Source organism: Phytophthora sojae, assembly GCF_000149755.1.
Source record: "Phytophthora sojae unplaced genomic scaffold PHYSOscaffold_1, whole genome shotgun sequence".
Lineage (NCBI taxonomy): Eukaryota > Oomycota > Peronosporomycetes > Peronosporales > Peronosporaceae > Phytophthora > Phytophthora sojae.
The window spans coordinates 2,305,195-2,323,767 of NW_009258115.1; the positions used below are offsets into that span (position 1 = coordinate 2,305,195).

General features: G+C 57.2%; 6 protein-coding genes across 6 annotated transcripts; 4 read left to right on the forward strand and 2 right to left on the reverse strand.

Annotated features, from left to right (window-relative positions):
* Positions 1 to 207: 207 nt before the first annotated feature.
* PHYSODRAFT_472971 (hypothetical protein) lies at positions 208 to 1,933 on the forward strand (the record flags this gene model as incomplete). The annotated part of the gene is made up of 5 exons (XM_009516147.1): positions 208 to 867; positions 941 to 1,044; positions 1,128 to 1,347; positions 1,436 to 1,714; positions 1,787 to 1,933. Coding segments are annotated over 5 exons (1,410 nt in total), but the record flags the coding sequence as incomplete, so codon positions are not given.
* A 232-nt stretch (positions 1,934 to 2,165) lies between these two features.
* Positions 2,166 to 3,940, reverse strand: PHYSODRAFT_348875 (hypothetical protein; the record flags this gene model as incomplete). The annotated part of the gene is made up of 6 exons (XM_009516148.1): positions 3,758 to 3,940; positions 3,516 to 3,683; positions 2,736 to 3,416; positions 2,509 to 2,665; positions 2,341 to 2,431; positions 2,166 to 2,255 (listed from the first exon to the last, which is right to left on the reverse strand). Exons 1-6 carry the CDS (start codon positions 3,906 to 3,908, stop codon positions 2,166 to 2,168), a joined length of 1,338 nt encoding a protein of 445 aa, XP_009514443.1. The 5' UTR covers positions 3,909 to 3,940.
* Positions 3,941 to 4,131: 191 nt separating this feature from the next.
* On the forward strand, positions 4,132 to 5,154 carry PHYSODRAFT_257483 (hypothetical protein; the record flags this gene model as incomplete). Its single annotated transcript, XM_009516149.1, has 1 exon — positions 4,132 to 5,154. One exon carries the CDS (start codon positions 4,132 to 4,134, stop codon positions 5,152 to 5,154), a length of 1,023 nt encoding a protein of 340 aa, XP_009514444.1.
* Positions 5,155 to 11,832: 6,678 nt separating this feature from the next.
* Positions 11,833 to 12,391, forward strand: PHYSODRAFT_353378 (hypothetical protein). Its single transcript, XM_009516150.1, has one exon. It carries the CDS (start codon positions 12,054 to 12,056, stop codon positions 12,318 to 12,320), a length of 267 nt encoding a protein of 88 aa, XP_009514445.1. The 5' UTR covers positions 11,833 to 12,053; the 3' UTR covers positions 12,321 to 12,391.
* A 61-nt stretch (positions 12,392 to 12,452) lies between these two features.
* On the reverse strand, positions 12,453 to 13,141 carry PHYSODRAFT_284062 (hypothetical protein; the record flags this gene model as incomplete). The annotated part of the gene is given in 3 exon segments (XM_009516151.1): positions 12,453 to 12,779; positions 12,927 to 13,082; positions 13,100 to 13,141. Coding segments are annotated over 2 exon segments (355 nt in total), but the record flags the coding sequence as incomplete, so codon positions are not given.
* Positions 13,142 to 14,231: 1,090 nt separating this feature from the next.
* On the forward strand, positions 14,232 to 18,514 carry PHYSODRAFT_257671 (pleiotropic drug resistance protein ABC superfamily; the record flags this gene model as incomplete). The annotated part of the gene is made up of 3 exons (XM_009516152.1): positions 14,232 to 16,618; positions 16,682 to 17,307; positions 17,328 to 18,514. 3 exons carry the CDS (start codon positions 14,232 to 14,234, stop codon positions 18,512 to 18,514), a joined length of 4,200 nt encoding a protein of 1,399 aa, XP_009514447.1.
* Positions 18,515 to 18,573: the final 59 nt, after the last annotated feature.

Here is an 18,573-nt window from a genome sequence, read left to right on the forward strand (position 1 = left end):
CCAGTGATTCGAGTGAAGACGAGGAAGAGGGGGAAGTGGCAGGAAAGACCAAGAGCGAGGAGAATGCGAAGCAGGGGGTACGGCCTGCTAACGCAAGTAAAACTATGCGGGAGTGTCTTATGATTGTGTTCGGCTTGCCAGGACGACACACCGCAGGCAAAGCCCACCGGTTCGGCACCAGCGCTGGAGGATCAAGCGGTTGCGAAGGAAGACCCGTTTGAGCGCTTCAAGAAGATGCTCAAGTTCGGCATCCCTCGCGTGGCGGTGGAAGACAAAATGCGGATGGATGGCATCAACCCGGCTGGGCTGGACAGCCCCGTTCCTGAAGGACAAGTCTACGTCAAACCGCCGCCTGAGCCGGCCTCATCTGCTCCCCGGCCGTCGATATCGCGCAAGAGATGGCATTGGGCCCAAGTGCCAAACGAGAAACGCACTTCGCCACTAGAGGGAGGGTCTACTTGGACTCAACGCAGCGAGAAAGGAGCTGCGGAGCGCATCTCCGATGCCATGAAGACAGATATCCTGAGGCATTATACCAGTGTGATCGACCCCGTTGCGACCAACGCCGCCTGTGTCTCCCTGCCGTCGGCCAGTGGAGATGTGAGTCTCGCTTTGGGGACTCAGGCGCGCTCCCGAATCGTGAAAAGAGGGGGTGTGCGGATGATGAAGGGCCAGAAGAGCCTCAACTTCGAGCTGGCAGTTAGGAGAATCACAGTGCCGTTCGAGAAAGTCGCCGAAGACCTCGAAGACCTGACTGCAGTTTATATCAAGGTCGCCGACATCAAGACTATCCTGGCGATGTGGCCAAGCATGGCCGAGCAGCTCGTGCTGAACCAGTTGATAGCAGACAACGCAACGCTGGGACTAGTAAGTGATTTGAGTGGGAGGTTGTAGTTTCACGATATTGATGATCTTCTTTGTGCGTTTGAATGTCCTTCAGAGTGAGCGGTTCTTCGTGGCTGTCCGTGCAGTCCCAAGGGTGAAGGAGAAGCTCGAGTGCCTCCAGTTCAAGCTGGAGTTTTCGTCGCGGGTGTACGAACTGGAGTACGTACAGTATATATATTTTTCACGAACATGTTGAAAGCTGCAGCATCAATCTCACTTGCATGATTGATATTCGACTGTAGGCAACTGGCGCAACGTGTGACGAGGTCTCTGAACCAGCTTCACTCGAGCGACAAATTCCAGAGACTGATGTGGGCTCTGCGGGACTTCGGAAACTTCGTCAACGGACACGAGACGGAGGCTCAAAGCTTTTCGCTCGAGTCGCTGCTCTCGTTGATGACTACGAAGTCGTTCGTCGACCCAACTATATCGTTGCTTGATACGTTTGTGGAGTTCATTCAGGTACGAGTCGCCGGTGGCCATGCTATCAGTGAAAGTGTGCAGGTCTAACCAGTGCTCTCGTTGCTTGCAGCGGGATTATGGAGACAAGAATGACAAGGACAACTACCTCCCGGAGTTCTACGAGGAAATCAACCAGGTGCCTCTGTGCTGCAACGTGTCTGTCAGCGCAATGCAAGCCGAAATGAAGCAGCTCCGCGAGGGCCACCGACTCGCGGTATCGCTAGCTGAAGCGGCTTCAACGACGAGTACTGCCCCAGAGGCAGTCGAGGAAGCAGCTCGGTCGCAGACAGCCTTTGCAAGATTTGCTAGCGAAGTTGACAGTGATCTGGGCGCCGTCCAGAAGCTCCTCGACGAGCTGGAACACAGCGTAAGTTCGTACCATTGCTTCCAGCATAAGGTGTCCGATGCTAACGTGAAGTATGTTGTTGCTCTCTATCAGAAACAGCGCTTCAGTTGCAAGTACGAGGAGAACCAAGATTGTCCTCTCGAGCAGAACTTCAACACGATCGCTCGCTTCGTGTCCGAGTTCAAGGCCAGAGCCACCGCGCATGTAGCCACGTGCACGGTCATCGAAGATAAGCACTGAAACGAACTTCATACTGCATTGATACACTGCGGTGGGTGTCGACACCCGCATAAATCAACTGATAAGTTAACAGAACTAGCATGGTTGCACTTGCTCATTTAATGGAAGTCCTCAATCTGTCGATTACTAGCTTACAGCACCTGTTTGCATCGCATTCCTACCGCGAACACGTCAGGAAGCTACCGACGATGACTAAACTCCGTGTTTCTGCAAGATATCGCTCGTTCCGCGCTTATGCCTGCAGCTTGTCGGCGCGCCGGAACAGGTTGTCTACGATGTGTCCGACGTTCTCGATGACACCGAGGCCAGAGGTATATGTTTTCTAACGAAGCACAACACGAGCATGCAAGTGTCAGTCAGCCTCCAAACAATCGGACAGGAACAAGCTCGGCGAGAGTTGCACATACATCCTCAGTAGGGCTGTCGTAGACAATCAACTGGCCCTTGCCCTGGTCCAGAATGCCGTGGAACTTGTGGTCCAAGATCATTTGCGACAACCTACGAAAAAGCAAATGCACACAACCACGTCAATACGACTGCAGCCAAGCCAACTAACAGGTGCCAGGCGCTCTTACTTCAACTCAATCTGCGGGAGCGGCAGCTTGATCAGCTTGGCAACGTGTGCGATCTCGACGCACGAGAAGGGCTGGATAATCTTGATCAAGTTACTCTCCAGGAGCTGCTCGTACAGCTTGCCCAGGTGGTTCTTGATCAGCGCGTCCTCCACGAGCTCTGTGAAACAATAACGAATCCACAAGTCAGAATCATATTTAACTCACCACCGACCACCATTCACACGTACGAGGGGCGTATTTCTTCGTTGCCGCTTCAAACTGCTCGAGCGAGCGCTGCTCGTGGGCCTTGGCCACAGCCTGCATGGCCTCCAGATCGATGCCGATGAACTTCATGGCCTGCTTGCTGTTGATAATGAGGTTCACCTCGCTGGCACCGCCGCTGGCGATCTTGGCCAGCAGCATGTACTTGAGGCACTTGAGTCCCTCGGTCTCGTCCAGCGTCGCGAGCGCCTCGAACGCCTCGAAGAAGTACGAGTACGCCGTCTTGTAGTCGCGCTCCTCCGCGTGCAGGATGCCCGACATCTGGTCGATCTGCGCCTGCGTGCGCGGCACCACGTAGATCGTGTTCGAGATGCTGCGCGCCGCCGTGAGCGCGGCCTTGGCCTTGGGCACGTTGCGCAGCGCGTGGTGCAGCTTGCTCTCCACGAGATGGATCTCCACCAGCAGCTGCTTGTCGTCCAGCTTCTTGATCTCGTACAGCAGCTCGGTGATGAGGTCCAGCGCCGGCTGGAACTTTTGCTGCTGGAAGTAGATGGAGGCCAGGCGCGCCTCCACGCGCTGGCGCAGGAACGTGTGCTTCTCCTGCTTGCACCACTCGATCGAGTCCAGGCACAGGTCGGCCTGCAGCTGCAGCGCCTTGTCGGCGTCCAGCGTCTTCACCTTGGCCACCATGTCGATCACCGTGCGCACTGCCAGGCAGCAACAACAAATTAACAATAACAAAATAATCCGTCAGCACTTTGGTGGCCTTAGCCCTCTAAGCAGCAACCACAGCAGGCGGGCCGCACCGATCTTGCCGGTCTTGGCGCGGGCCAGCGTGGCGAAGAACGGCCGCAGCGACTGCAGCAGCGTGGCCAGCTCCTTCTCGCGGCCGAACTGGATGTACAGCTGCGCCAGCTTGTAGATCGAGTGCTCCTTCACGCGCTGCACCTGCTCCAGCGCCGCGTCCTCCCCGGCTGCCAGCCACAGCAGCAATAGCAAGTTAACAAATAGCTGCGCAGTGCCGTTTACTCTTCGCGGCCCGCTGTACCGTAGGAGATGATGCGCTGGAAGGCCTGGATGGCCGCGTCGGGCGCCGCGTTCGCCGTGAGCGCGGCCGCGACGTCCTCCGCGTCCTCGAACTGCGTCTGCAGCGGGTGCACCTGCTCGGGCTCGGCCATCTCCACGTCCTGCGTTGCCATGGCTGCTACAAGGTGGTTAGATCTCTCCCCCTCGGCGTAAAAGTGAAGAGAGGATCCTTGTGTGGAAAACGCCAGTCGGTGGCCCAGTCGGTACTCTGTGTACGCAGTTTAGTGATACAATCGTGTAGCGGTACCGAAATTTAGCATCGAATTTAGAACCGAATTTAACACGACAGACCCATGTGACAGTCTCACTTCAGTATCTTCCCCGCCTGTGGCCGAGATGCTGTCTTCCGTTCTGCGCGTGCGCGCCCAACGCGTGGCAACGTCGAGCCGCCTACTGGCCGCTGCCCGCCTGCCACCCGCGTGCGCGGCTCGCCACCTGAGCTCGGCGCCCAAGGAGCTGTCCCCGTACCAGAAGCTGCAGAAGTGGCTGCAGCCGTTCGTGGCCGGGTCCAAGGGCCTGTACCACGAGAACAAGGAGGCCTGGGCGCTGCGCCGCCGCGTCAAGGAGTCCGGCGGCCAGGCCAACCTCTCGCGCCGCGAGATGCTGCTGCTGCGTCAGGCGCACCGCGACCTGCTCAAGTCGCTGCCCATCCTGGCCTTCTTCTGCGTGCCCCTGCTGGGCTACGCGGCGCCGCTGCTCGGCTACCAGTTCCCGAAGCAGCTGCTGCCCTGGCAGTTCTGGAGGCCCGACCAGAAGACCCAGTTCTTCCGCGAGGACGTGCTGGCCCGGGCCAAGACGTACCCGGAGCTGGCCCAACTGCTGCAGCAGATCGACCACAAGGACGGCGCGCTCAAGGAGATGCTGGCGCTGGCCAAGGCGGCCGGCAGCGGTGGCCTGCGGCCCACGCAGGTGGCCGAGCTGGCGCCCTTCTTCGAGGGCCCGGCTGCACTCCCCGCGCTCTCGAGCAAGCACATCCACGTGCTGGCCGAAGGCTCGGCCCTGTTCCCGAGCTTCGCGGTGCTGAACAAGTTTCTGATGCAGTCGCAGCTGGAGAAGAGGCTCCAGCGGAGAATGGAGGAGCTGAGGGTGGACGACCAGCTACTGTTGAAGGAAGGCGTGGATGATCTTTCGCTCAGTGAACTGGAGTTCGCGTGTCAGGAGCGCGGAATTGTGACTCAGTACGGAGAGATCGAGGAGCTGCGCGTAGCGCTGAAGGAGTGGCTGAGCATGTATGACACAGACCACTTCGACCCGGACACGAATCCGCAGCAACTACCCCTATCGCTGCTGCTTCATGCACCGGCACTGTCTGATTTCGCCAAGCCGGAGGACGATGAAGAAGTGGACACGACGGTCTAAAGTGCAAGCAGATAATCGCAGGTTACAAAGGCCAAGTGGTAAAAGGCAGAAGCCCAGTGGTGTCATGGCCAGCATCGCATCTGCCCTGCCGTCTGAAACAATGATATCATACATGATGACGATGAATCGACTGGGTGTGTGTTGGACGTTTGTATTCAAAGGAGTTTGGCTGGAAATGTATGCTCAAGCGATATTGTGGCTGCCCTATCGATTCTGGTAGTTGAGGTATCGGAGTGCGAGCAGCGAAATCACGCGGATGGCGGCGATGTACAGGAAGACGTAGCCGAAGTTGCTCCAGATGTCGTCGTACTTGATCTTGAAGACGTCAGCGATGCAGTTCTTCACCGTCGTGTGGCCGATCGATAACGGGGCATTCTGCAGTGGTTGGCAACCAAGCTGGGAACCAACATTGATATACGTCTGCGTGGCTTCATCGTACGTCGGGTCTTCTGGACAATCACCGAATAGCAACGAAATTAAGATGGCAAACGTGTATCGCTGCGGGGTCAAGTAGTACACCCAGGTGTACCCGGTTGGAATGGAGTCGGCAGGCGGGTTGAAGCCGGCGAACAACAGGAAAGTCGCGTTGACGAACACGCCCACGATAGCGGCCACCTCCACTGTTGGTAGCGCGTAGATGGACATTTGGCCCAGATAAGTCTCGAGTAGCACGAACAACGAGCCGTTGATCCAGTAGAGCACGGCTTTGCCGAATGATCCAACCCCCATGAGCGGGAAGAAGATGACTGTGAAGATCAGACCACTCGTGAACACGAAATGAATCTCTGCTACGGTGGCCCCGACGAAATAGCAGAAGGCTGAATAAGTCTGGCTATCACGCTCCCGGTAGTACGATACACGCTCTCGAGCGGTGAATGGAAGACAGCCGACGTACGAGATGTAGCTCTGGTACAACGCTGTCATAAAGATGATGCCAATCGCCGAGTTCAGACCTAGGTACGTCGTGTAGTGGCCATCGATCAGGACCAGTCCAAACACCACAGCGAGTCCAAAAGAGATCATGAAGCGGGTCAAGTTGTACGACGGCGTACGCCAGTAGATGGTCATGAACCGGCTCATCAGCATCCGAAGCTGGGTCAGCGGACTCGCAGCACGCTTGCGCGTGAAGATCAGCTCTGGCAGGCGATCAGGAGCCAGCGTCGACACGCCCGGTTGGTTCAGACCTTCAACCAAAGCCTGTTGCTCGGTGCTCTGACGGAAGTGCTGCACGAAGTCAACATTTGCAGCGGTGTCCGTCATGGGTTTCTCGCCCGCCCCAGCCACTCCAGCACCAATGCACTCCAACATCCACGTGGCTGGGTTCTGACCCTCGGGCAAACGCGCCACCTCCGGGATCGCCTCGAAGTAGTCGATCAGGTGGCCGCACTCGCGGTCGTCGGGCTGCGCGTTGTCCAGCTCACCGAAGAACACCATCTCACCACCGCGTTTCAGCAGCAACAGACTGTCGAACAAGAAGAAGACGTCGGACGAGGGCTGGTGGATCGTGCACACCACGGTGCGGCCGCTGTCCGCCACATTTCGCACGCCGTCCATGATCACCTTGGCCGAGTGAGCGTCCATGCCGCTGGTGGGTTCGTCCAGGAACAGCACACTCGGTTGCGCCGCGAGTTCGACACCGATAGTGAGGCGCTTCATTTGCTCCTGCGATCGACCGCGGATGATCTGGTCGGCAATGGGGCGCAGATCCAGCAAGTCCAGACACTCCTCCACGGTCGTCAACTTGGCACGCTCCGATACACTACTGTCCTGGCGCAAGAAGGCGCTGAACGTGAGCGCCTCTCGGATGGTGGCCCCCTCCGAGTGGATGTCCTGCTGCTCGCAGTATCCTGTGCATCGTCGAATGGCCAGCTCAGTCGCGGGGTATCCGTTGAGAAGAATTTCGCCCTGGATGGTGCCTCCAGTCTTGCGGCCAGCGATCACGTCCATCAAGGTTGTTTTACCAGCACCCGACGACCCCATGAGGGCCGTCATGGTACCAGGTAGAGCGTATCCGCTGATGCCCTTGAGTAGGTCGATAGACTCGTGGGCAAAGGAACGGAGTACCAGAGGTCTTTGAACGCCAAAGCGACTGGTACAAACCTTGCCTGTTCCTCGTGCAGGTCTACCACGACCATGTCTGACGGCGCTTCTTCTTGTGCTGGTGGGCTTGAGGCAGCTCGTGGAGTGGCGACCATGACGTAGCTGGCTGTTCCGTCCGGACGGCTTGGCTGCTCTTGCTCTTCCGGAATGTCGTCCAGCTCGCTCTTTTCCTTGTCATCGACGAAGCTGGCGACAACTGCCACCGTGGCAGCAGGAACGTCGTACCGCTTGTGCTCGAGAATGTAGCTGCCGGCCACCACGAAGAACGCGATCGAGAACAGCAGGAACAACACGCCACCCCACACCCACGCCTTGTTTGACGGTACGTCGTACAGCGACAACGAATACTCGCCCATGGTCATGTTGTACTGAGAGCAGTAGTCTTCACCCGCGTACACGCAAACGTCAAACTTGGGCGAGCGATACTGGTTCACGGCAACTGCACGCAGACACCACGCGAGCGGGTTGAGCCAGTAGATCCACAGGAAGAAGGCCGGAAGCTGCGTCTTGGGCACCACGAACCCAGCAAAGACGACATAAAACGTAATGGAGAACGTCGAGCAGGGCTTGGCGATGTTGAAATTCGGGGCCATGGCCGTCAGCGTGAAGAACCACGCGCACAGCACCAGGTTGGTCAGGATCATGCAGAGCAGGAAGAGCAGGTAAGGGCCGGCTTCCGGGATGAAGCCACACATCAGTAAACAACCGTGCCGAAGACGACCGACTCCGCTGCAGCTGCAGGGAACAGCGCAGCGAGACTGGCAATTCCGAACGACAGCGAGCGGTAGAAGTTCGCACGTCGATGCTTGTAGTAGATATCGCGCGACGCGACGAAGACTGGCATTTGAGACGCCTGCCCCAGTGCGAGGAACATGGTGGTCTGGTACTGAACCCCCAGCGCCACCTGCGCGTTCGTTGGGTCAAAGTTGTAGAACGTGCTGCCGTACACAAGACTCATGACGAGGACCATGAAGGTGCGCACGCGGATAAATGCTGTGTTGCGAATTGCGACTGTCAAATGTCGGCGCGTCAATGTCAGCGCACTAGCCCACAAGGACTGGCGAAATTGCGGCATCTTGTCGCAGCTGTGCGTCACGCAACCGCTCGCTGCTCCATGGTGACTCCAGCGCCTGTACGACTTGCTGGTGAATAGCTGACCGTCGGAAGAGGTCTGCGAACTCACTGACCAATCGAGTGTCGGAGTTGCCATGGACGAATGACTGCCCACCTTCATCAACTCGTACTGGTACTGCTGGTCCGTGTCCAAGTCCATCAAGAAGTCGGCCGCATCACGGTCAGGCGGACAGACAAAGCCCAAGCTCTCGAAATACGACAGCGCATGTTCACGAGGCCCGTGGTACATCACTTCTCCGTCGTCCAGAAGCACAATGTTGTCGAAGAGCTCGAACACCTCCGGCGCAGGCTGCAGCAACGCCATCACCACCGTTATGTGCAGCTTCTTGGCGATGTCACGTTGAGTGCAGACAATGTCGAAGGTCGCGGCACTGTCGAGTCCGTTGGTGACTTCGTCCATGAAGGTTGCGTATTTCATACCGAACTCCGTCTCAGCCATGGTCACTCGACGGCGTTCACTACCTGACACGCCGCGCTTCAACGCGTTGCCAATCACCGTATCACGACAAGTCTGCGACCGAGTTGCTCAATGATCACATCAGGGTAGTTCTTGTAGAGCGATTCGGCAGCTCGCAGCGCCGTCTCGTTCTGCTCAGGCGTGCCACACGATAGCATCTCCTTTCCACGTCGAGACGTCACTTCCTCGGGGCAACATGCATGGGCGAACTCGAGCGTCTCCTGCACAGACAAGGTCGGAAAGTGCTTGTCGGTCTGCGGGACGTACGCGGCCAGTTGGGGCAGCTTTGGCAGCAATTCCTTCCATGGTCTCCCATTGTACGAGATGTCTCCGTCCACCGTGACGCTCTTCTGCATCGGGAACTGGCCGCTCAATATCTTCATGAGCCGGAACCTGGTTGTCCGAGAACCAGCGTAATGGTGCCCGGTTCGAACACAGCGTCCACGCAGTTGAGCACGTGTCGCTCCGTTAAGGTTCTGGTGGCAGTGAGTTTCCGGGCGCTGTGCTTGAGACTGTTGTAGACGGAGGGCAACTCCGGTGTGGTGGAGCTGGAAGACTGCTTGACTACCGGAACCTTGGCGATTATCGACAGGTTGTTGCAGCCCACCTCCATCTGAGGCAGCTCTCGACCCAGTGCCGGTTCAAGTTGCCGCGCGACGAAGTTGTGGAAAGCAGCTTCGCCTTGGGCCATTAGCGCATGGCCCGAGTCTAGCCCTAGTTGGGCTTTTGACTCGGGCTGGTCGGTTGTCGGTGGAGGACCATTTTCATGAACTGGTACGGTCATACCTCAAATTTGCGGTTGAGAGGCCAAGGTGCGGTGCGCTTGAAGGTCCGAGGTCCACGGCGCAAAACGAAGAATGCGGGGATTGCATCGAAGCTGCACCCAAGGTGAAGATGGTACATGGCGGCGACTACGTTGGATTGGTACGGTACACTCATCAGCATATCTCGAGGACGATTCAACGGGTTGGTGCTTGCGTACATGTATCGACGAAAACCGCTAGGTGGTCGGCGTGTGCCATACAAGTCGCTGCTTCCTTCCACCAACTCCACCGTCATTTTTATCAAGTTCCTTGAGAGTTGTGGTTGATGGTGGCCTTGCAATATACGGATAAATATGATATTTATCCGGCACCGTCACGATATTTAAAATATCGTGACGGTGCCGACACATATGATTTTATACTTAGCCAGTGTATGACTGTCATGATCCAATCAAATGTCGATGACCGATTATTATCGAATGAGAAGGGTGATAGACGGTATTTTATCCAATGATCAACGTGAGGGGTAGGTGTATGAGCTGCCGACACTCCTGCCGACGTATACAGACAACGATTTACAAAGCCGGCATGCTTAATGCCATCCTCCCATATAAAAACAACGATAAATTCCCTCCCGTCAAATCTGTAAAACTGTCATAAAACACACGGTGTGCTGCATAAAGTACACAAGAAAGCATATAAAGTACACAAAACCAGATGGTATACAACTATGAAGTCATTTGATTGAATCTGATTGGCTGGTTTGCTCATGTTAAGCTTTGCTTGACTTCGTCTGCCGGCTTTTTGTGTCTGCCGGCTTTGTAAGTCGTTGTCTGTAATGTAGGCAGGGCTGCCGAGATATGTTATCCACCTATAGTGAAGTTAAGTAATTAGGTGATTAAACACATATTTTGCACGGTGCCGACACTTCACTTGACTTTGTATTGCTTCTGTTTGCCTGTTCGAAGCGTTTTGTGTGGCGCTTTCACTTGCTCTACAAATTCAACCGAGTTTCTCGGCAACGCTATTTCCGAAGCAGCATTGTGTCATTTAGAAAGCTGCTTTGGGTGAGGCATTGTTGGTGACACTATGGCCACTGCCGCTAAGGTACCACCGTCAATACATGTAAGTGACTCCGCAGCAATTGAGAGTGGTACAAGAATTAGAAATATTCACTTATATACATTCTATTCGTGCAATACACTACAGCACTAAGCAACACCGCGCCTGAAGAAAGCGCCATCCCACCATGCAGCGGCGGCGGCACCAGCCGCGCCGCCAGTAGCAGCAGTACCCCCTCCGGAAGGAGCCCCCCCCCCAAGCTCGACATCAGCGAGCGTGCCCTCCGCCGCACCCGGCGATCGACAACTCGCAGCCGCCGCGCTGCTGCTTCGGGTGCTGCTGGTTATAATAGCGGTACTGGGACGAGGGCGGCTACTGCTGCGGGGGCGTGGTCCTGGGTTGGCTCTGCAGCTCCGCGTGCTGCTGCTGCTGTTGCTGCCTGCAGCGTGGCCGCCAGGCGCAGGCTTCTTATCGGGCGTCCCCCCTCCTCGTCTTCCTTCTCCTCCTCCTCCCACTCCTCGCTGTTGCCCTCCGCCGACCTCCACGCACTTGGTGCCTCTATCTTCCGCCGTGCCCTTGGTGGTCGCAGGCTTCGGGGCCTTCGGCTTGGAGGCAAGCGCCATGACGCGCGCCATCCGCGCGGGTGCGAGCACTGGCCCGACGCGTCCGTGGCCGGGTACGAGCACCGCGCGTCCGTGTGTGAGATGGCGGTGCACGTGCCAGCGGGGGAGGACTGTTGTCCTTCGTGCCCTTGGTCATCTCGCCGTCCTTCGTGCGAACTCGATCAGGGGCGCCGCCACCATGCCAGAGAAATGAAAATGCAAGAAGTGTTTAGATGGCCATTTAGACCAATCGTAGAAATTCAGTATTTTAACCAATGCTCGATAGTGTCGGCAGGTGTCGGACGCTATCGGCACCTCATGGTATGGAAGTAGAGTATAAATAGCGAATACGTCTTCGTGGTTGGGAGCGATGATTTCATGCAAATCATTAAGGCGATGCAAGATCCATGTATTCGATGCGGGTAATTCCCAAAATACGGAGTGCTGGGGAAACTTTTGACATTTTCAACCTTTTGCGACCAAACACGGAGTTGTGGGAAAACTTATTCCCAAGACCAGCCTATAGAATCGTAGAGGTAGCCTTCACTGCAGAAAACACCAGAGACTCAAGAGCCCACGTGCTGGTGCACGCCGCTCCGGACGCGCCGCTGGAGAAGACGCTGGACGGATTTCACCGCCTACGTTCTCTGTCCTCCACAGTCCCAAACAGATCGTCAAGAATCAACTGCTTGCCACGGTAGGCCTCCTTCAAAGGTATGTCCGCGCCCGATAGGGCCTTCACCTGATCCACAATCGTGCGCCCCGACACATTAGGGTCCGATGCCACCTATGTGCTTCAAACTCGATTCCTTCCAGGTGCTACATGGATCTAACGCGCAAGGCCCCATCGAACTTGTGCTGGACGAAGAACTAACCGTTAACAAGGACGATCTGCCCCCGAAACTGAATCAGAATCCTGGTCGCAACAAGCAGCGACGGTATCCTAGCAGTGGAGATACGACGCAGAGCGTTGGCAGGGCGAAGCGAAAAATGACCTGCACGAAGTGTAACCGGCAAGGACACAATAAGCGCACATGCGGTAAGTAGGCGTAGGCCGTCCGAGGAATGCAAACAAATCGAGTTCTCGGATAATACATTGCATATCAATTAGCCGTCATAATGCATCTCGTATTACACCCAACTACTCATGTGCAGTGGCGACTCGTCCGTGCCATCGATGTACCACAGCTCGGCCACGGGCGTCCCGCACTTCACGCGCTTGATGTACAGCAGCTTGACCGTGCCCTTGGTCTTCGGTAGCTCGTCCACGGGGGCCATGGTCTTCGGGTCCAGCAGCTCGGCCACGGTCGTCGGGTCCTGCACGCCCTTGGTCTTCGGCAGCTCGTCCACGGGGGCCATGGTCTTCGGGTCCAGCACGTCCTTGGTCTCCAGCAGCTCGCCTTCGGTGTCCAGCGTGCCTACAATGGCCACGGAAGTCGTCTTCACCACGCCCTTTGTCTCCTGCAGCCACCAGCGTCTTGGTGGCCAGCAGCTCGCCCAGGGAGGCCAGTCCAGCGAGATCAGCAGCTCGTCGGGCGCTGGTGGCCAGCAGCGAGCCATTGGTGGCCAGCAGCGAGCCATTGGTGGCCAGCAGCTCGCTCACAGTCGTCGGGCGCAGCGAGCCATTGGTGGCCAGTAGCTCGCCCAGGGAGGCCACGGTTGGCGAGTCCAGCGAGTCCCTGGTGTCAGTGTCAGGACCGAGGTTCGAGCGCACCACGCCCTCCTACTGCAGCAGCACGGTCGTGGACAGCAAGGCACCGGAGGGTGTGCCGTCCATGATGGCGGCGACTGCCAGCGTCTTCTCCAGCGGCGCGTCTTCTCCAGCGGCGCGTCCGGAGCGGCGTGCACCAGCACGTGGGCTCTTGAGTCTCTGGTGTTTTCTGCAGTGAAGGCTACCTCTACGATTCTATAGGCTGGTCTTGGGAATAAGTTTTCCCACAACTCCGTGTTTGGTCGCAAAAGGTTGAAAATGTCAAAAGTTTCCCCAGCACTCCGTATTTTGGGAATTACCCATTCGATGCGCTGCTGGTCGTCCGTCTCAAAGGGAAACTTCAGGTTGCGCAGGAGCGCATGAGCATGACGTCGAGTCAGGGCATTTGCAAGTACATTTACCAAGACGCGGGGATCTTGTGACAAATAACAATTATCACTCCCGCTGGCGTTGTCGCCGATATGGATAGCACTCCACCGTAAATTGCCTTGGAACTTCCAAAGCCCCCATCCACAGAGCGTTGAAGATCGCGCTTTGCCGGTTAAATCTGCGATCGGCGAGATGCACATCGTCCGGAAAGGGCGATGACTGATCGGTCGGTGTTCATCCCCGCAAAAGATTGGATGAACCTGCTGTGCATCAAGCGATGAACAGGGCCGTTACCGCCGCGACGGCACCGCAACGGCAACGCAAATTCTCCGTCGTGGGCCGCGGTCTTGCAGCCTGAAAACCTCTGCAAGAGATACATATACACCTGCAGCCGGAGAGGAGGCCTCTGCGACCAAGGCTTTCCTGCTTATCGCGCTGGTCGCAGCAGCAGCAAGTTCGCATAGTCGACCGACTTTGCGTCGCCCCGTCACAGGATCCCGCAAAATGCGACATGCTACAAACTTTAATAATCTATACTATGCATTACCGACGTATCATGTGTAAAAGGTTGACAAATAGCATTACTCCATACAATAGTCCTTATTCGGTAAAAGTGTCTTGATGCCACAAAACTATTATAAGGAGACTATTCTACATCCATATCGGCTCTCACAATGTAAAAAAATGGCTCGCAATCGCCATTTCGATATTGCGCGTTAGATGAGTGTGCACAGCTTTTGCCAAGTGCGTGGCCTTCGAGGGGCGATCTCCGTTCCCTCGCGCCATCAAAGCTCATTAGCGAATTCGCTTCGTGGTTCACACGCGCGCCCAATACCCTCGACAAAACCCCGTTCGATGGACTGCGGAACATCACGACCATGATCGCACCAAGCACCACAATCGACGTGCCGCCGACCACCGCAGGTCCCAAGCTGCAGCCAGGTCTCGAGTCCGGCCATGCGCTCATGGAGCACGGCGAGGCCGCCTTCTACGACTTCGTCGCTCAACAGCTCGAGCCCGCTCTGGGACGAACGCTGCCACAGATGGAGGTGCGGTGTAAGAACCTGTCCGTGGTGGCCGAAGTCTCCGTTGTCGAGCAGAAGCAGAGCGGGGCCACGTCCGAGCAGCCCTCCGTCTACAACAGCCTCAAGCACATCGTCCGCAAGCTCACTGCCACCCGACATGTTACGGAACGACACGTGCTCAACCGCGTGGACGCTGTGTTCGAACCGGGCACCATCACATTGGTCCTCGGACAGCCCGGGTCCGGTAAGTCGTCGCTCATGAAGATATTGAGCGGTCAGTTCCCGATGCAGAAGAATGTCACGGTGGACGGAGACATCTCGTACAATGGAAGCCCCTGGAAGGAGCTGCTGCCGAAGCTGCCACAATTGGCCGCGTACGTTCCGCAGACCGACAAGCACTTTCCGACCTTGTCTGTGCAGGAGACGCTCGAGTTCGCCCATGCATGTTGCCCCGAGGAAGTGACGTCTCGACGTGGAAAGGAGATGCTATCGTGTGGCACGCCTGAGCAGAACGAGACGGCGCTGCGAGCTGCCGAATCGCTCTACAAGAACTATCCGGACGTGATCGTGGAGCAGCTCGGTCTGCAGACTTGTCGTGATACAGTAATCGGCAACGCGTTGAAGCGCGGCGTGTCCGGCGGCGAGCGTCGGCGCGTGACAACCGGCGAGATGGAGTTCGGCATGAAGTACGCGACGTTCATGGACGAGATCAGCACGGGCCTGGACAGCGCGGCCACGTTCGACATCGTCTGCACGCAGCGTGATATCGCCAAGAAGCTGCACAAGACGGTGGCGATGGCGTTGCTGCAGCCTGCGCCGGAAGTGTTCGAGCTCTTCGACAACATTTTGCTGCTGAACGATGGCGAAGTTATGTACCACGGGCCTCGAGAGCACGTGGTGCCGTACTTCGAGAGCTTGGGCTTTGTCTGTCCGCCGGACCACGACGTGGCCGACTACCTGTTGGATCTGGGCACGGACCAGCAGTACCAGTACGAGGTGGCGAAGGCGAGCACCCACGCATCCTTCTCCGTTCAGTCTCCTCGACTGGCGAGTGAGTTTGCGGATCTGTTTCGCCAGTCGGAAATTCACCAGCAAATCATGCAAACTCTGGACGCGCCTTGGAGTGACGAGCGTGTGCGTGATGGCAAGGAGCATCTGATGAAGATGCCTGAGTTCCGACAGTCGTTTTGGGCCGGCACCCTGACTGTAATGCGCCGGCAGATGCTTCTGGCGCTTCGCAACACGGATTTCATGCGGGTTCGGGCGCTAATGGTGGTTGTCATGGGTCTCATCTACGGCAGCACGTTCTTCGGGTTTGACCCGACAAATGCTCAGGTGGCGTTGGGCGTACTGTACCAGACCACCATGTTCCTGGCCATGGGCCAGGCATCTCAAACCCCTGTGTTTATCGCAGCCCGCGAGATCTACTACAAGCACCGGCGGGCCAACTTCTACCGCACTTCGTCGTTCGCGATCGCGTGTCTGACGGCGCTGGTGCCATCGGCTTTTGCCGAGTGTCTGGTGTTCAGCTGCTTCGTGTACTGGATGTGCGGCTTCGTCGGTGGCGTGGGCTACTTCCTGTTCTTCCTGCTCTGCATGGTTCTCACCAACCTCGCACTGTGCGCGTGGTTCTTCACGCTGACGGCCATGGCCCCGAATTTCAACATCGCCAAGCCCTGCTCGACGTTCTCCATTACGTTTTATGTCGTCTTTGCTGGGTTCGTGGTGCCCAAGACGCAGCTTCCGGCCTTCTTCCTGTGGATCTACTGGCTCAACCCGCTCGCGTGGTGTCTGCGTGCAGTTGCCGTGAACCAGTATCGCTCGCCCAAGTTTGACGTTTGCGTGTACGCGGGTGAAGACTACTGCTCTCAGTACAACATGACCATGGGCGAGTATTCGTTGTCGCTGTACGACGTACCGTCAAACAAGGCGTGGGTGTGGGGTGGCGTGTTGTTCCTGCTGTTCTCGATCGCGTTCTTCGTGGTGGCCGGCAGCTACATTCTCGAGCACAAGCGGTACGACGTTCCTGCTGCCACGGTGGCAGTTGTCGCCAGCTTCGTCGATGACAAGGAAAAGAGCGAGCTGGACGACATTCCGGAAGAGCAAGAGCAGCCAAGCCGTCCGGACGGAACAGCCAGCTACGTCATGGTCGCCACTCCACGAGCTGCCTCAAGCTCACCAGCACAAGAAGAAGCGCCGTCAGACATGGTCGTGGTAGACCTGCACGAGGAACAGGCAAGGTTTGTACCAGTCGCTTTGGCGTTCAAAGACCTCTGGTACTCCGTTCCTTTGCCCCACCACAGACACGAGTCTATCGACCTACTCAAGGGCATCAGCGGATACGCTCTACCTGGTACCATGACGGCCCTCATGGGGTCGTCGGGTGCTGGTAAAACAACCTTGATGGACGTGATCGCTGGCCGCAAGACTGGAGGCACCATCCAGGGCGAAATTCTTCTCAACGGATACCCCGCGACTGAGCTGGCCATTCGACGATGCACAGGATACTGCGAGCAGCAGGACATCCACTCGGAGGGGGCCACCATCCGAGAGGCGCTCACGTTCAGCGCCTTCTTGCGCCAGGACAGTAGTGTATCGGAGCGTGCCAAGTTGACGACCGTGGAGGAGTGTCTGGACTTGCTGGATCTGCGCCCCATTACCGACCAGATCATCCGCGGTCGATCGCAGGAGCAAATGAAGCGCCTCACTATCGGTGTCGAACTCGCGGCGCAACCGAGTGTGCTGTTCCTGGACGAACCCATCAGCGGCATGGACGCTCACTCGGCCAAGGTGATCATGGACGGCGTGCGAAATGTGGCGGACAGCGGCCGCACCGTGGTGTGCACGATCCACCAGCCCTCGTCCGACGTCTTCTTCTTGTTCGACAGTCTGTTGCTGCTGAAGCGCGGCGGCGAGACGGTGTTCTTCGGTGAGCTAGACAACGCGCAGCCGGACGACCGCACCTGATCGACTACTTCGAGGCGATCCCGGAGGTGGCGCGTTTGCCCGAGGGTCAGAACCCAGCCACGTGGATGTTGGAGTGCATTGGTGCTGGAGTGGCTGGGGCGGGCGAGAAACCCATGACGGACACCGCTGCAAATGTTGACTTCGTGCAGCACTTCCGTCAGAGCACCGAGCAACAGGCTTTGGTTGAAGGTCTGAACCAACCGGGCGTGTCGATGCCGGCTCCTGATCGCCTGCCAGAGCTGATCTTCACGCGCAAGCGTGCTGCGAGTCCGCTGACCCAGCTTCGGATGCTGATGAGCCGGTTCATGACCATCTACTGGCGTACGCCGTCGTACAACTTGACTCGCTTCCTGATCGCGTTTGCTCTCGCGGTGGTGTTTGGATTGGTCCTGATCGATGGCCACTACACGACGTACCAAGGCCTGAACTCGGCGATTGGCATCATCTTCATGACGGCGCTGTACCAGGGCTACATCACGTACGTCGGCTGCCTGCCGTTCACGCTGCGCGAGCGCGCCTCGTACTATCGTGAGCGTGATAGCCAAACGTATAATGCGCTCTGGTACTTCGTCGGCGCCACGGTCGCCGAGATCCCGTACGTGTTCGGCAGCGGCCTCCTGTTCACGATCATCTTCTTCCCACTGATGGGCGTCGGATCGTTCGGAACGGCTGTGCTGTACTGGGTCAACGTGTCGCTGTTCGTGCTGATGCAGACGTATCTGGGCCAGCTCTTCATCTACGCCATGCCGAGCGTCGAGGTGGCGGCTATCGTGGGCGTGCTGATCAACGCCATCTTCCTGCTGTTCGCCGGCTTCAACCCGCCCTCCGGATCCATCCCGGACGGCTACATGTGGCTCTACCACATCACGCCCCAACGGTACTCGCTCTCCATCCTCGTGTCGATCCTGTTCGGCAACTGCCCCGAAGACCCGACGTTCGACGAAGCCACGCAGACGTACATCAACGTGCGGTCGGAGCTGGCGTGCCAGCCGCTGCAGAGCACGCCGCTGTCCGTCGGCCACACGACCGTGAAGGGCTACATCGCGGACGTGTACAACATGAAATACGACGAGGTGTGGAGCAACTTCGGGTGCGTCTTCATCTTCCTCTTTGTGTTCCGCTTCTTGTCGCTGTTGGCGCTCCGGTACATCAACCACCAGAAGCGGTAGATCGGTAGGAAGTAGGTATAGCAAAAATATAGTTTAGTTGAATTTTCACTCGAAGTTGA

Coding starts and splice junctions, on each gene's coding strand:
- PHYSODRAFT_353378 (XM_009516150.1), top strand. CDS start 12,054: ATGCCACCTATGTGCTTCAAACTCGATTCCTTCCAGGTGCTACATGGA.